This window comes from Anabrus simplex, chromosome 7, assembly GCF_040414725.1.
Source record: "Anabrus simplex isolate iqAnaSimp1 chromosome 7, ASM4041472v1, whole genome shotgun sequence".
NCBI classification, from domain to species: Eukaryota; Metazoa; Arthropoda; class Insecta; order Orthoptera; family Tettigoniidae; genus Anabrus; species Anabrus simplex.
Genome location: NC_090271.1, coordinates 139,340,619 through 139,357,843, shown reverse-complemented (window position 1 = coordinate 139,357,843; position 17,225 = coordinate 139,340,619). Strand labels below are relative to the sequence as shown.

At 39.7% G+C, this 17,225-nt stretch overlaps 1 protein-coding gene across 4 annotated transcripts in view; it reads right to left on the bottom strand.

Annotated features, from left to right (window-relative positions):
* The window catches only part of Asx (Additional sex combs), a 273,851-nt gene that overhangs the window by 76,919 nt on the left and 179,707 nt on the right, over positions 1 to 17,225 (bottom strand). For all 4 annotated transcript variants that reach the window (XM_067151342.2, XM_067151343.2, XM_067151344.2 and 1 more), the window contains exons 6-7: positions 12,483 to 12,858; positions 10,533 to 12,029 (exon numbers count right to left, since the gene is read on the bottom strand). In XM_067151342.2, the coding sequence (XP_067007443.2) occupies positions 10,533 to 12,029; positions 12,483 to 12,858 (1,873 nt within the window). The remainder of the gene's footprint in view (positions 1 to 10,532; positions 12,030 to 12,482; positions 12,859 to 17,225) is intronic.

Below are 17,225 nucleotides of genomic sequence, written 5' to 3'. Positions count from 1 at the left end.
TCATTAACACGTTTTCCCGCTTAGCACATCGTAAATTCAAAGTCCCAATTCTCTTCGTATCCATATCACTTATTGCATCACAAATTTTTGCTATCACTGCTTAGTATGATCACATTTTTTCTAGACCTAAAAATGTTACTGTATTTGTCATCCTTGTGAAAGAAACGTCATTTCCAACTTGGGTAAGGGCCGTCGCCACAGCTACGTGATTACACGGAAAGGCCTTCCTGAACTTCTAAGGATAAGCTGCTCAGGAATGTTCAGTTTTACTTGCCGGTTAGCAGTGAATTTGCTGAATAGCAGAGTGAGCCTGTTTGTTCTTGTATTTTGCATTCCATTCAGAAGGTTATGTATTTTGTGTTGAGTGGTACAGTGAAGTGTGGTTAATATTTGTCGCAGGATACAATAGCCTATATCTTGATGAGGAACAAAACTGTGTGAAATTGACTAGCGTGGTGCATATTTGTCTTGTGATAGCCCAGTTATGGATATGGAAAATATTGTGACATTCCTTAATAATAAAGGCAAAATTAAAATCTGTCAAAGCAGACTGACATAAGCGTGCAGAGGTCACAAATGTTGAAACTCGCACCTTCCAGTTTCGACTCGATCACTAAGGTTGGTCGAAGATTTGTTCTATTCAAAATAATGGCCAAAATTTCCTCGCAGTTGCACATGGTTGAATGTAACCTCCAATTCAGTGTCTATGTGTGTGACCAGAAAATAATGTTAAATAAACCACTGCTCCGAAATAACAGGCTTCTACTAACATTTGTTTTAAAGAAGAGTGTGATCTGCAATAATACTTTGATAGTTTTGTTGGCCCCTGTGTACATGTTTTCATATTTGCTGTCTGGTGTTTTTCATACCTTTCAGTGTACTTGTTATTTTACAATCACCACCAGAAAAAGGTTTTCACATTTATTCTTGCATGTTCTTCACACCTTTTAATATTTACCTCTTATCTTTAGAAATGGTAGATAGGCCTATAGTTTTCACTGTACCCGTGGACACAAGACGTAAAATGCCCTCATATCGGAAAAAATCATATCTAGTGTTTCCATATCCCTGTTGGATAGCTTTTATTTGTATATTCGTTAGTACATTTTCTCGCTTAACGCGTTCTTCTTCCTTTGTCCCCTGCAGAAACATATTAACGAGGTTTCAGTGTATAAGGAAAGATCTTCACTGGTATAATCATATTATTGGGATTGTAAATAAAGGTTACAGACCTCTTCATATGGAGCACATGGAGTATTTAGGGGTAGTAGTAAGGATGTGATGTTTTGAACATCACATCATGCATATAAAATTATCAAACTGTGGAATTAATTGGAAAGATGCATCTATATAATTTATTGTAGGCCATTCTAAATTATTATGCTTATATACAGGGTTTTTAGCCATCTATTTCACATTATCATCTCATTTCTTTGTATCACGGCAATAATGGAATATGAATGAGTTAAGTCTTGAGTAAGGTATTACAACATCACCCGTATTAATAGCTTGCAGTAAATTTCCAGTATCCCAAGGTCAGGCGACCGGACACACTATGCTAATTTTAGCCCTTTACCAGGAAAAGGACATCATCAAGATTGCAGAATTACACCGTCCTCTCCACATTCTGAAGAGACAGAACTTGTTAATTCTACTTTTCGAACTTTGCTACATGAAGCTTATGAAGCGCGTGAACTTTCAACCTATGGGAATGAAACAAGATGAAGGATATACAGCGATGAAAAGAAGGGATAGAACATCATATCTTACTGGACCATGTAATATGGTGGATGGAGGGAGATTTTTGAGCCTATATACATCAACGACAAGAGCTCGAGAGCACCTTAATAGCTGAAGAGCTTAAGGTCTTAACGTCGGAAGGTCTTAACATCTTAATACAAGAACACTGAAACATCTTAACGTCTCAGCTACCGAACATCTTAGCATCTGATGGGCATGATGATAGAGGAAGAAGGTCTTTCTCATCGTTCTTATGATACGAGAGAAGACAGGGCAGATAACAAGAGGAGATTTTCCGTTTAGTTTACACGTTCACTTCACATCCGAGTAGAGCACTACCCGAAGTTACTCTCATTGAGAACTGGCTATCTCAACGACAAAAGATAAAGTTAGCAAGAGACCGGTTTTTGACTTGTCTGGAATAGGAGATAATTTAGTTATATATTTAGTTATGTTACATTTCTGTAATACGGAAGAATACAAGTGTATTCTCTCCATGAACGCAATCCAGGCTGGTTTTGATATTGAAATTAGGGCTCATTACCCCATTATGTAATTAGTATTATAGGAAGTGTTAAGGTCAGGAAAGTCATTGTCCAATTAGCAGGCAATGCACAAATCAGAAATAGAGATAGACAACTGTGGAGGTTGTTGATTCACAACCCAATCCGGAAGATTGGAAAGGGGAAGTGAAGAAGATGAGGAAGAAGAAGAAGCAAGCAAGCAAGCAATGGTTCCAGTATGGGACCCTTACCAGGATTGATTCGAGAATCCAGAGGAAAGCAGTACGATTTGTTCTGGGCAAATTCCGACAAAAAAGGAGTGTTACAAAAAAAATCTGCAAAATTTGGCCTGGAAAGACTTAGGAGTAAGGAGACAAGCTGCTTGGCTACGCGATATGTTCCGAGCTGTCAGTGGAGAGATGGCATGGAATGACATTATTAGATGAATAACATAGAACAGAGTTTTTTTAAATAGAAAACATAGTAATATGAAGGTATAGTTGGAATTCAAGATGTCAATTTGGGACAACTATTAATTTATAGCAAGAGGAATTTATTAATGATTGGAATAATTGACCAGAGATGTTAGATAAATTTCCAACTTCTTCGAAATTATTTATGAAAAGACTACATAAGTAAATGGTAAGAATCATCCACCTGGACAACAGCCCTAAATACAGACCAGTGGTGATTGACTGACTTGATGAGGAAGCATCAGGACTGCTTTGACTAAAATGAAAGAGGAATTGGGCAAACTGTCAAACACACAGCCAACCAATGCAAAATCGTGAAAAGCTGTGGAACTACAGATGCTATTCATGCTGCTCTCTTACTTATCAAAAATAAAGTGAGAAGAAAAAGCACCTACACCTCACTTTCCTTGACCTGGAGGAAGCCTTTGACCTAGTGCCAACATGAGTTGATTTGGGTTGCCCTTCGCAAGCAAGGAGTACCTGAAGAGCTAATAGAACAGGTTAAACTGCTCTACCATGATCCAAAGAGTCTGATGCATTCAGCTGCTGGATTAATGGATGATTTTCCAGTTTCCATTAAAGCCCACCATGAATCTGCTCTTTCCTCTTCATCACAGAAATGAATACTGCATCAAGAGATCTCAAGAAAATTATACACTTTGGACTATACTTCAGACTAACAATGTACTGTTTGCCTCTGAAGATAAGGATAACCATCAAATCCAAGTGTAGGCATAGACTAACCACCTTTCAAAAGTAGGCCTATGACTCAACATAAAGAAAACAGAATATCTAACCAAAATCTACCTACCAATTATAAGGACATGGAAGTACCTTGATTCAACAATTGCTGCTGATCTAACTTTCACTGCTGTCTGTCACCGACAGGATGATTCCAAACTGGCTAAAATAAAAAGTATATAATTCTGTAGTCTGCCCAGTTGCCCTGTTCAAAAGAAATGAAATAAAAAACTTGCCATTATCAAAACAAAGATGCTCAGATAGACATCTGGCCTGACATTGCACGATCATGTCATAAGTAACAAAGTTCACATGCGATATAGAGTGGCACAATTCACTGAAAAGGTGAGGAAAAAGCCATCTACAAGCATACTTAGAGTTGAAGGAAAAATAGTGGCAATGAATAGTTTTGCTTAGCAAATAGACTGGAATTAACAGGTCGTATGACCAAGCCAACAATGGCTTGATACACTGGAGAAATAAAATCCAGACACACAATTGTCTGAAGCGGAGACAGCCAGCCAAAACAGCAGACCCAGCCAGCATGCAGGAGAAGTGTTTAAGGATGAGGAGGGAGGAGCAGAAGAAGACAAAGGAATTTAAAGCTTTTTAGACCAAAACGTAAAAACATACAACTGGCAAAATGATCCCAAATTGGCTAAAAGATGAATAAAAAATAACAATATGAAGGACAACGCTACTTCTTATGTTTTATGAACAATTTACTCAGGTAAGGGAACCTCGATTAATTAACGTTGCTTCATTGAAGTTAGTTTGTTTGGGCAATGTTTGGTGATTTAATTAATATGTAACTACAGTAAAATCTCATTAATTCGAAGTCGTTGGGATGCAAAAATCAGACTTCGAATTACATGATTTTGAATTAACCTTCAACTCGTAATTCAGAAATGCCAACCCTTGCCACGTCACAAAATATTATAAGACCCATTACTGCATGCAAATAAACTTTGTTCACAGTTTAAACCTTTCAAATGCCATGAAAAAAATAAAAACACTACAGTTTGTCCAAAACATATCCTACAAGGTGCATTTACACTATTCAAATAATGCACTTCAATAACTCAATGGCAAACATAACCATACACAATTAAAGGGTGGGGTGGGGGGGAAGCATGATTTAAACATGAGGAGAAATCTATGCTGGGTCCCCTGTGCAAGTGCTTTACTCATTGGATTACTGTACTGTATGCATTTTAGATGCCTTGTAGGAGGATGAGTCAATAAATAAGTCGCAAAAATGAACTGAGGCAAAAATAATCAGAGTAAATTTCTGACATTTATTTCACTTTTCCACACATTCACCCTGTACATTCAGGTACTTATCCCATCTCTTTGCAAGTCCTTGAAAGCCAGCAGCAAAAAAGTCCTTTGGTTGCTGTTGCAGCCAACGTGTAACCTCATACATTACGGCATCATCTGTATCAAAATGACGGCCACCCAAATGATCTTTTAGGTGCCCAAACATATGAAAATAAATCGTCACACGCCGGTCATTACGGATGAGTTGATCCACACGCTCCCCATCTCTGATGCTTTTCCTTCCATGGTTTAACTTCTGGATACAATTAAACACAGCTTTCCATGAGAAACAGTTTCACCATAGACGGGATGCATTTCGTGATGCACTTCTTTTGTGGACAGTCCTTTAGCCCACAAAAAACGCACAACTGCATGCTGTTCTTCTCATGTACAGTCATGCAACACACGTGCCATTGTGCACTAACAGCGTCCACAGAGTGCCTGCGAGATGTCGTACGACAAGCATACATATGCTGCCATCTGCTGGCAAAACTTGCGCACGTAATTTCAAATGGTATAAGGCACACACGTTTGCGACTTATTTATTGATTCACCCTCGTACTTGCACAGAAAGTACCCGATGCCTTTAAGCATCGTGGGTTATCGAACTCTCCTATGACGAGTGGAGGAAGTCTCTCGCTATCCTTGGATGATTTCCCACCATGGCACGTCTCTCGTAATTCAGAAATGCCAACCCTTTCTGCATCATAAAGTATTCTAAGACCCACTAATGCATGCAATCGCCTTGATTCACAGTTTAAACCTTTCAAATGCCATGGCAAAAAGCTATTTTCAAAATGTATCCAACAAGGTGCATTTACAGTATTCAAATAATGCACTTGGATAAATCACTGGCAAACATAACCTCACCCAAAAAAAGCACGATTCAAAGACAAGGACAAATTATGCTAGGTCCCCTGTGCGAGTGCTTTATTGTTTGGATTACTATATTGTTTGCAGTTTTAGATGCCTTGTACTTGCACGGAAAGTGCTTGACGCCCTTAAAACATCATGGTTTTTCGAACTTTCCTACGACGAGGGAAGGAAGTTTCTCGCTTCTGTCTGCAGTGCAACACAGTACAGTGAAACCATCCTTGTACGATTTTCTGGCCTGTCACTTCTCTCTTTTAAAACCATAAGTCTGTTTTGGCTTGTCATTAAGAAAAAAAGAAAAAACAATTTTCATCAGCATTGCCAGTGTTCAGTGTTCGTGGATTATTCTTCTTTTCCTCCCCACATTGCCTGCTACGTGATATTGGGGAGTTCCTTAAAACGATGAATACAAAAGAATTAAGATTTCACTCAAACTTGGCAAATAAGAAGCACAATGTAGATACACGGAAGTGAATGAAAGTATGGAAAGCTATTCCTGCACATTCCGGAAGACACATTCCATCATGATGCAGAGAAATTTTGAATTTAAATTACTCCATAAAATACTATATTTAAAAAAAAAAATAAAGGCAGTTTTGAATTACGAATTATCCATATTTCGAATTAAACAATTTAAACAACATGCAAAACTGTACCTGATATTTCTGGGAATGAGAGCTTCTTTGAATTAGGCAGGATTTTGAATTAATCGATTTTGAATTATCGAGGTTCTACTGTAGTTAAGTTGGCAGCAGCGATAAGCCATAAAAAAAAAAAAGAGAGAATGGGATGGAGATATATATATATATTTTTTTAGTGACTAACCTTAGAGATTCCAAGTATACAAGTGGAAACTAGCCGTAGTCAAAAGCACCCACATCAGACCCAATAGTGTCAAGATATCTATTGGAAGATTTCGTCATGCAGTACACAAACTGTGCTCTCTTCCTATAACCGATCAACATGTGTTCTGCAGTGCTTATTATTTTGTGTTTTCTCTTTTTTTTAAAGGTACATTCTAGTTTATGACATTAAAATTTTATTGGTGTATTTTGACTGGTTTAGTGACTTCAGTATTGTGTGTCCCGTTACCTCAACTCAGGCGATTGTACATTGTTTTAAAACTAGCGATTTAGAGGTGGGCATCATGTTCAATACTTGTTCCTTCGTGCCAGCATTTATGTTATGTTATTCATCAGTAGGCTCACATGTTCTCTCTCGTGTCACAGAGCACTAAATCGTCTCTGCTGATGGTCAGTATCTGCCCAAGCAGCACATTATCTCTTACGAACCGTTAGGTATTCCTCGTATAAAATTGAAACTCTTATGCCTTGGATGCATTACTTTACTCGTAACTGCCTCGTAACTCAGCTTTTAAACATGCCTGTGTCCAAACGCTTAGAAAACATGAATAAATCATCTAGTTGCGACCTCATAACACCTCCTCCTACTTCATCATCATCATCATCATCACACGTAAATATAGATGACCTTATCATTAGTCGCTGGGATCCTTGGCCATGCAGAGGCAAACACAGCTGATGACGAGCATGTAACACGCTATGGTGACAGTGTGGTACTGCCCAAACAGAAAACATAGCCCTAGTGTTCACAAGCAACACACCGCATACACCTGACTTAATTCCCAACACGATGACTACCAAACTAAATGTAGTCACGCTGACGCTGACTGCTGCTCTCTCCCTATGGAACATGGTAAGACTCTTCTAGCATGGCTGCAGAATCCAGCAACTGACAGAACAAACCGTTATGCCCATGAAAGTATCATATGTTATTCCCGTAGTCACATATACCCTTCCTTTTTATTGATTAAGAGACCTTAATAAACTACAGGTTTGTAAAATGAAAGTTCTTAGAAGTGCCCAGGAAGAAAAAACAGCAATATCATGTAATGAATGAGATTATTAGATAGTCATTAGCTCAAGACTTCAATGGTTCAGACATATAAAGAGAATACCAGACACTCAAACATTATTTGCATACATGGTATGAACAGTACGTGGAAGGAGACCCATTGGATGACCAAGGAAGCAATAGCAGGACCAAATGACATTAGATATGGAGAGCAGAGGAGGGGGACAGATAACTGATTATACTTTATGGTTTATGGGACTTACTGGGACCAAAAACGCTGGTGAGTGCTTGTTCGTATCACCCTACCTGGAAAGCTAGAAGGGCTAAATCATTATTCTAGTTTAAAATTTAAACTAATTAAAAATCAGCACCTTTCATTTAACACATTGAGTTCTTGCTCACTTTCACATATTTTAATCCTCTGGACTGCCCATTTTTCACCAATTTCTGATTTTAAAATTAAATACTAGTTTTGAACTTAAAGATAATTTTTTATTTCAATGTATTTGAGTTTATACTTTCTACTTCATATCTGTGAAAACTTTAATACAATTGATAGATCCCTTACCAAGGAAATAGCGGATCGATATTAGTGGTTTTTCATTTTGTTAAAAAGTTCAATGTATAACCTTAATTAATAAAATATGGCTGATATTGTGTTTATTTGGCTTTGAGGCCATTCACAATTGTTTGTACAAGAGATAAATCTACGTAATAATTAGTACATAAATATTGTGTGTGATCTGGTACGTCTGTTCAGTTGGTATAAATCACTGTTCAGTCTATGTTCGCGCGTGGCTGCTGTTACGTGCACACTACTGTTGAGTTGACACAGCTCAGACATGATTTGAAAGGAAGAATATGTGTAAAGCTGTAGTTTGCTGCCACCAATGTTTTTTCGAAAACTATATGAACCAAATCTTCCAAAGTAGTGCCAATCAATGCACATAAAATGCTTGTTCTGTAGTAACAACGATGAAAACCTGAGAACATATGCCTCAATGTGTTAATATTCAGATTTTTCAGATCGTTTTGTAATTCATAAAATATTACAAATTTTTATTCATTTTATTAATTATGTACAATAGACTCAAAATATGCCTGACCCAGTTTTCTAAATGGACCATCATTATATCCTGCCATGTTATTTCTTAGTGCAAAATCAAACTTGACCTTTCTATAAAACATTTATGCAAAGAAGAAATTGATTTTTAATAGTTATATTAAAATATTTTATGAAAGTAAGTTGGTATCAGAACCATATATTTTGAATTTCTGGCAATTGCATCATGACGACATTGTAACGCTGCACAGCCTTGAACTCTGCCTGTGGCACGGCACTTAGTCATACGATGAGTCAATTGTGTAATGTAGGAGGGGGCTGATACAAAACGGTTTAAACGTGGAAATACAATAAAATCTTGTAAAGAAGTTTCTGCTGGGGAGTCCAGCTCCATGGCTAAATGGTTAGCGTGCTGGCCTTTGGTCACAGGGGTCCCGGGTTCGATTCCCGGCAGGGTCGAGAATTTTAACCATTGGTTAATTTTGCTGGCACGGGGGCTGGGTGTGTGTGTCGTTTTCATCATCATTTCATCCTCACGACACGCAGGTCGCCTACGGGTGTCAAATCAAAAGACCTGCACCTGGCGAGCCAAACAAGTCCTCGGACTCTCCCGGCACTAAAGGCCATATGCCATTTCATTTTTGCTGGGGACAAGGAAAAAGAACGTGTTAAGCGAAAAAACGTACTACTAAATATACAAATAAAAACTATCAAACAGGGATATGGTAACACTAGATACTATTTTTTCCGACATGAGGGCATTTTACATCGTGTATCCGCGGGTACAGTGAAAACTATATCCACCCTTTCTGAAGATGAAGGAAAAGTATTAGAAGGTGTGAAAAACCTGAGAGAACAAATATGAAAACCTTTTCTGCTGGTGCTTATAAAATAACAGTGCACTGAAAGGTGTGAAAAACACCAGACAACAAATGAAAAAAAATGCATGGAGGTTGAATAAAAATACAGTATTATTGCAGAGCACACTCTTTCTGAAACAAATGTTAGTAAATGTCTTATTTTGGAGCAGTGGGTTATTTAACATTATTTTCAGGTCACACTCTTGAACAATGAATTGGAGGTTACTCTCAACCCTGTGTGATTGCGAAAAATTACTTTGGCCGCCATTTTGAATCTGAAAAACTTCGACCAACTTGAGTATTCGAGTAGAAATTCGAAGGTACGAGTTTTAACATTTGCGATCTCTGCTGCTTAAAGATATAGACACCGGTCCACTTTCTGACAGATTTTAATTTTGTCTTCATTAATGAGGAATTTCTTGACTCTTTCCATATCCGCAACTAGGCTAACACAAGACAAATATGCATCACACTAGTCAACTTCACACGATTATGTTCCTAAACCAGACATAGGCTATCACACAACAAATATTCGCTTCACTCCACTCAACATTCCTGAGGCTAACGGCTTGCTCCACGAAGGCGCAACTTATCCTGTGAAGTTCATGAATTCAAAGCCTTTTCCCGTAATCATGCATCTGTGGGGACGGCTCTTATCCAAGTTGGAAATCATGTTTCTTTCAAGGCGGATGACAACATTTTCAGGGCTAGGAAATATGTGATCATACTAAGCAGTAAATGCAAAAATTTGTGATGTGATAAGCGAGGTAGGATCAGGAGTTCAAATTTACGACATGCTAAGCAGGAAAACATATTAATCAGGAATGCACTAACAAGGTTTCACAATTTTTTACACAAATAATGCAAAGATTTAAATAATTATTTTGTGTGATGATTTAAAGATGTTAGATGTTCCTTCTTATGCCTTTAAACCATTCCAACCTAACCTACATTGGTTAGAAAAATTTGTTATTTACCCTCCCAAATTTATGTTTAAAATTAGGGGGAAAAAACGTACGTGTGTGTGTGTTTTTTATTTTTTTATTTTTTATACAAGAATAAATATTGTATTTAAGGAACTTACCTTCTAGCTCCAGTTTAACAGCTTGACTGGTGGAGAATTCGGGGTACTGTGGCTGAGTAGATTTATTGGCACCAGATGGATCATCCTCGGCAACAGCTGCAACACTGCTAGCATCCATGTTCATAGCATATGGCCAGTCAAGAGCAAGGGCATCTGCTGTGGCTACAGGGAATGTACCCTCCTCCAGACGCACCTCTAACTCTTCCTGCATAGGTATCACTTCCACTTCATCTGTAGGTGTCCTTCCATCGTCCATAACAGTCAAGGCAATAGGTACTGCCATGGGGACAGCATCCATGGCAACAGGAACCTCCTCTAGTACTTTCTCTGTACTTGAGTCAACCACATCCCAGCAATAAGAATCATCCCCACCTGCCACTGCAGCAGCAAAAAGTGCTGCCTGCACCTCTTCAGCATCCTCCTCTTCTTCCTCCTCTTCCTCTTCATCATCATCTTCCTCTTCTTCTTCTTCCTCCTCTACATCTTCATCCTCTTCTTCTTCTTCCTCCTCATCTTCTGGCTTTCCATCTTCCATTTCCAGAGGTAAATCACCTTGAGAAACAGTTTCAGGTAAAGTTTTGAGATCATCGTTGACAATATTGTCTGAAGTCTCTTGAGTTACTGTTGTATCACTTTCCAGAACAAAATCAGAATGATTTTCGGTTGCATGATCAACTTTACTCTCAAGAACATCAGATTCATAGGATATCTGATCTATTTCTTTTGTTATTTGCACTTCCCCTTCGCCAGCTTGTGTAACAGAATTCACTGTCTCACATTCAACATTAATATTTACAGTATCAATTCCCATTTCACTTTCATTCATTTCTTTCTGGATAGTTTCAGACTCAGGTTCTTCCACATCATTTACTTCACTCTCTTGATCACATCTTGTTTCTATTTCCTCTATATTCTCAGTCTCCATTTCCTCTTCTACTTTTGCCTCCTTCACATCAACATTCTCAGCCCCCACAAAATCCCCTTCCTTTTCTGTCACCTCCTCCTCCCTTCCCACTATGTCTTTCTCTCCATCCTGTGTGTCCTGTTTCCTATCCACGGTGTCCTCTCTTTCCACTACATTCTTCTCCATCTCCACATTTTCTTCCCTTATATGCACATCATTGTCTGTTAACACTACATGCTCTGATACACTTCTCGAGTTTCTTTCCTCAGTCTTATCTGCTGCTCCTAGCACTTCTTCCTTGCTTTCAGTTTTGTCTTCTGCTACTCCATGGTCTACCTGTCCCACAACCACCTCATCTTCATCAACATCCATTTTACATTCTGTAACACTGCACTGTACATCATTGGGAACATTAACTTTGATATCACTACTGTCGCACTTCGAATTACTGTCATCAGTCCCAACAGGGCTGTTCAGTTTATCAGATCTACTATCTAAAACATTGTGCTGTGGCTCTACCGATGATCCCAGCTTGTCAGTCTCAGTCTCAATATTGTCTAGTACGACTCCATCTTCAACTTCTTCCCCTGCAACTATAAGAACACTTTATTTCAGAAGCTCACAGTGTAAAAGCATAAAATTTATGGACTATCATCTGATTTTACTCGCTCCTCTTCAGAGGAACTTTTACTTATCCCAAGTATCCACTACCAGGGGATTAAGCTTGGATGTTACTATTTTATTAAATTTTACATAACTCTTTACAATGTGTTTGTAAGTATTAGGCTACTACTACTTTATTATAATAGACAATTTATTATTAATTGCCCTAAAAGTGCTAAAAACGCACAAATAGTATAGGCTTTTTTTTTTTAGACTCCTAAGTTATGCTTAACAATGGTTTATGGAACTATGAGCCTGGCAGAGTACATGAATGTGCTATACCACTGTTGATAACAATGTTTGTGTGTTGCTTTTGACCAAGTAGGCTCTCAACAAAAATGATTCTACATTAAAAATCTGAATAAAAGATAAACAAATCTCACTTTTTAGAGCAGAATTGTCTTCAACACCTCCAGGCCTCAGCTTCTTAACATCTTCCTCTACCCTAAGGGTATCTTGCATGGGCCTCTTACCGCCACTAGCTACACTATTCTCAACAGACTCCGAAAGGGCAGTTCCTTTTTCAAGGTTGAAAACTTCCTCCCGATAACTTGCAACAGCTCTAGTCACAGCTCCAACAGTCCGAAGTCGTCGAGAGAATGAAGGAACAGGTTTGCTATGCCTCCTACCGACAGACCTTGACGGTCTCAATTTGATTGTCGTCTTGAGTGATGGGCGGGTTGGACTTGGCAACAAAAGAGGTGTAGTGTCAGGAGCAGGCTCTGGTTTCTCACCCCAGATAGGTTCAAAATGCTTCAACTGTAAAAAAGAACAGAGATTTTTTCAGTTTTATTGATAAATATGGGGTAATAATAATAATAATAATAATAATAATAATAATAATAATAATAATAATAATAATAATAATGATGATGATGATGATGATGTAACCTCGCTTAAAAACTCAATAACTTAACGAACTTTGAAATGACCTCAAAAATGAAAACATAAGTTCAACAGACATCCCAGAAAGAGACATCTTTAGGCACAAACTAGACAATTAGGAAGCAACATCAGAGCAACCACAACAAAAACAGTACCGACCAAAGTCGTCGGCAGAATGTAAACATGGATGTTGATGAACATGAGGTGGTTGTGGGACAGGTAGACCATGGACTAGCAGAAGACAAAACTGAAAGCAAGGAAAAAGTGCTAGGAGCAGCAGATAAGACTGAGGAAACAAACTCGAGAAGTGTATCAGAGCATGTAGTGTTGACAGACAATGATGTGCATGTAAGGGAAGAAAATGTGGAGATGGAGAAAGAATGAAAACTTATTGGAAAAACAAGAAGAACCCACAGAGGAATTGAGTTATTTGATGATGTTTGTTGTTTAAAAGGGCCTAACAGCTAGGTCATCGGCCCCTAATAGTACGAGATGAAATGAAAAGATATGATAAATAAAATGTTAAAATATATCCACTGACTAGAATTTAAAACAAATGCTGATAAAAAATGATTATGAAATTAAAATAATCAGTGGATCTAATTTGCAATTCCCTATTTTCTGTTAAAATTATACAAAATACAGATTACAATGGGATAAGGCATTACCTTGAAGTACAGAGATATATAACCTGTGACAATAAAGTTTGGTGAATGAAGTCAGAACGGTCGATCCAGCAACACTGACGACACGCAACGCTGCACCTGCGTAGCAGCAGGTTTTGACCACCTGCTCCCAACGTTGTTAAGTTGAGCATTGTATGTGTGCCGTGTAAGGCCTGTTTGACACAGTGCATGTTTAGTGCATTGGTTCTGAACTGCGAACAGGAACGTGAACGACCAAACGATCAATGTACAGTTTTGTTTTAAGCTTGGAAGACACCGAAAGAAACACATGCAATGCTGGTACGTATTCATGAAGACCAAGTACTGTCCTTGAAGTGTGTGTACGAGTGGTTCGCCCATTTCGAGGAGGCCGGGAAAGTGTTTCTGACAACCCCCGTAGTGGAAGACCGGCGACCGCCATTAGTGACGAAAACGTTGAGAAGGTGAGGACATTACTCATGAATGATCGACGATTAACTGTGCGCATGATAGCGGATGAACTGCAAATTAACCGTGTATCCGAGCGACAAATCGTTACCCAGAAGTCAGGGAAGAGGAAAACGTGTTCTCGTCTTGTGCCACATCACTTGATTGACGATCAGAAGCAGGCACGTTTAGAGGCTTCACAGGATTTTGTCGAAACGGCGGATGGAACACCAAATTTCTTGAACTGTGTTGTCACCGAGGATGGAACCTGGTGTCTAAGGTACGACCCTGAAATGAAACGGAAAAGTATGGAATGGCGTTCTCCGGGATCGCCTCGTCGGAAAAAGGTCAGAGCCGAAAAGTCATGCATCAAAACGATGCTCATCACCTTTTTCGATAGTCAAGGCATTATCCACAAGGAATTTCTACCTGAGCTAACGATGTTGAATGCAGCACGGCACATTGAAATTTTGACTCGTTTCATGAAATGTCTACGCAGGGTATGACCCCAGTACGCACAACAAGGTTCATGGTTTTTTGTCCATGACAACACTCGCCCATACACAGCCAATATCGTCAAACAGTTCATGGCACAAAAAGGGGTGGTGCAACTTGGAACATCTCCCATACTCGCCAGATCTCAATCCTCCAGACTTCTTCCTGTTCTCAAGACTCAAACTCGCTTTGAAAGGAAAGAGACTTGACGATATTCCTGACATCCAACGAAACGTGATGAGGCTTTTGAACACCATCTCAAAGGAAGCCTTCTTGTTAAGTTTCCAGGACATGTATCGCCGATCTCAGCAGTGCATAGTTATGGGAGGGGACTATTTAGAAGGACAGTAAGGTCACTGTCGTGCATTGTTCATCTATTCTGATAGTACAGGACTATTCACCAGACTTTGTCACAGGTTGTATATCATTCAAGTCAAAATAACATTAAAATACATAAACACGAACTAAAATAGAGTCAATAGGATAAAAGAGTAATTAACAAAAATAAACTAATAGAAAATACATTTACACACAATAAAAAAAGGACACTAATCCTCATAACATGGGTGACGAGGTCTGCTGACTGCTCGTCATCTCGTAGGATGGGAGTTTTAGACTTTGGCACAGATCGGCCAGGTACACGCACGCCGTAAGGATGTGAACAACGGATAGATAACCGCCTTAAGTACAAACAGGCGGGTGTTCACCCTTCAGTAGGTAGGAGTAAGTTACTATGCCATGACCGATCTGAAGATGACATAATACCACTGCTTCTCTCCAAGAAGCCCAAAGCGAAGTCTTCCATACCTTCGTAGTTCCTTTTATCGCTCTCAGCTTATTCGGGAGAGGGGTGGCCTGCCACTCCATCTTCCAATGGGACAGCCAAATGTCTCTGCTGAGAGCAAATATCACTGGTTGGTACCGTGTAAGGCAATGGGCGTAATGTAACAGCCTCCTTTGGCAGCCTTATCACCTAACACGTATCCCCTCTACACCTATGTGGCTTCAGAGGCACATAAACGTAATTCTGGTGCCAGCATCCGAACACCCGGCCAGCAGGTCCTGGATCTGCTGCACCACAGGGTGCCAAGGGAAACATGTATTTATAGATTGTAGTGCCCTCAAGGAGTCTGTACACAGCAGAAATTGCCGGCGCTTGTCGGACAGTGTGTACTCCAGAGCTTCATAGATAGCATAGAGCTCTGCCGAGTACACACTATAAATTTCCGGTAGAGGAAAATGAAACCTGTTATTGCCAACAACAAATGCACAGCCTACACCCCCTTCTACCCTCAAACCATCCATGAAAACAACGACCAAATCGGGGTACCGGCCAACAACGGACAGGAAGAGTCTCCAATAATCGGAGGGGTCTGTGTTCTCCTTCGGGCCGGTGTGCAAATCTAGAATGATTTCAGGTCATCATATTATCCAAGGAGGTACCCTACTTGGACATCTGACATGGCAAGGAAGCGAAGGTACATCAAATTATCTGTGGCCGCTGTCCAAGCGTGTTCCAACCAGCTGCATTGCTCAATGCTAAGTAGCATACAGCCGACGGTTTCCATTGTGGAATACGCAAGGATAGCTTGGGTGAAGTGGCATCTGTTGCAAAATTGCAGCATAGGACAGAAGCATCTACTGGCGCCTCAGGTGTAAAGGCAGCACATCAGATTCAGCAAGCAGGCTAGCAATGGGGCTGGTATGCAAAGCTCCCATTGCCAACCTAACTTTGCTGTAGTGAATGCTATTCAGTTTGGCTAGGACGCATTGCCTTGCTGATCCATATGCTGCACTGCCTAGTCTAATCTGGATAAAATACGTGCCCTACAAAATCTTAGGAGCACTGTGCGGTCTGCCCCCCATCTCGTGCTGCTAAGAAACTTGAAGATATTAAGCTTTTTAGCGCATTTCGCTTTTAACTGTCGCACATGTGGCTCCCACAGTAATTTGCTATCGAAATGGAGCCCAAGAAATTGGAAAGTGTCAACTACGGGAAGAGCGATATTCCCTAAATAACACTCAGGATGGGAGTGCAAAAGTGCACAACAGAGGCCTTTGCGGTTGAAAACTGAAAGCCATGTTCTAAGGCAGTCTGTTCCACTCTCCTAACTGCTTGCTGTAAGTGTCGCTCGGCGACGGTCATATTCTGAGAGCTATAATGCAGCAAAAAATCGTCTACATATAGTTTCTGTATTACTACTGAACCAGTAGCAGTGACAATACCGTTTATAGCAATCACGAACAGAGTGACACTGAGAACCGATCCCTGTGGGACTCGATTTTCCTGAATGTGGTATTGCGAATATACCCTCCCTATTCGGACACTGAATACATGGAGGTACAAAAAACTCTCAATAAATACCGGGAAGTTACCTCGGAAATTCCACTGATGCAGGACTGATAAGATGCCGTATCGCCATGTGGTGTCATAGACCTTTTCTAAGTCAAAGAAAACAGCTACCAAATGCTGTTTGCAGAGAAAAGCGTCCTGGATAGAACTCTCCCGGCGTACCAAGTTGTCAGTACTCGAGCGAGTGGCTCGAAAACCACATTGGTACTTGGACAGAAGTCTCCTGTTCTCCAAGCACCACACAAGTCGACGATTCACCATCCTCTCAAACAGCTTACACAGAAAATTAGTTAGGCAAATAG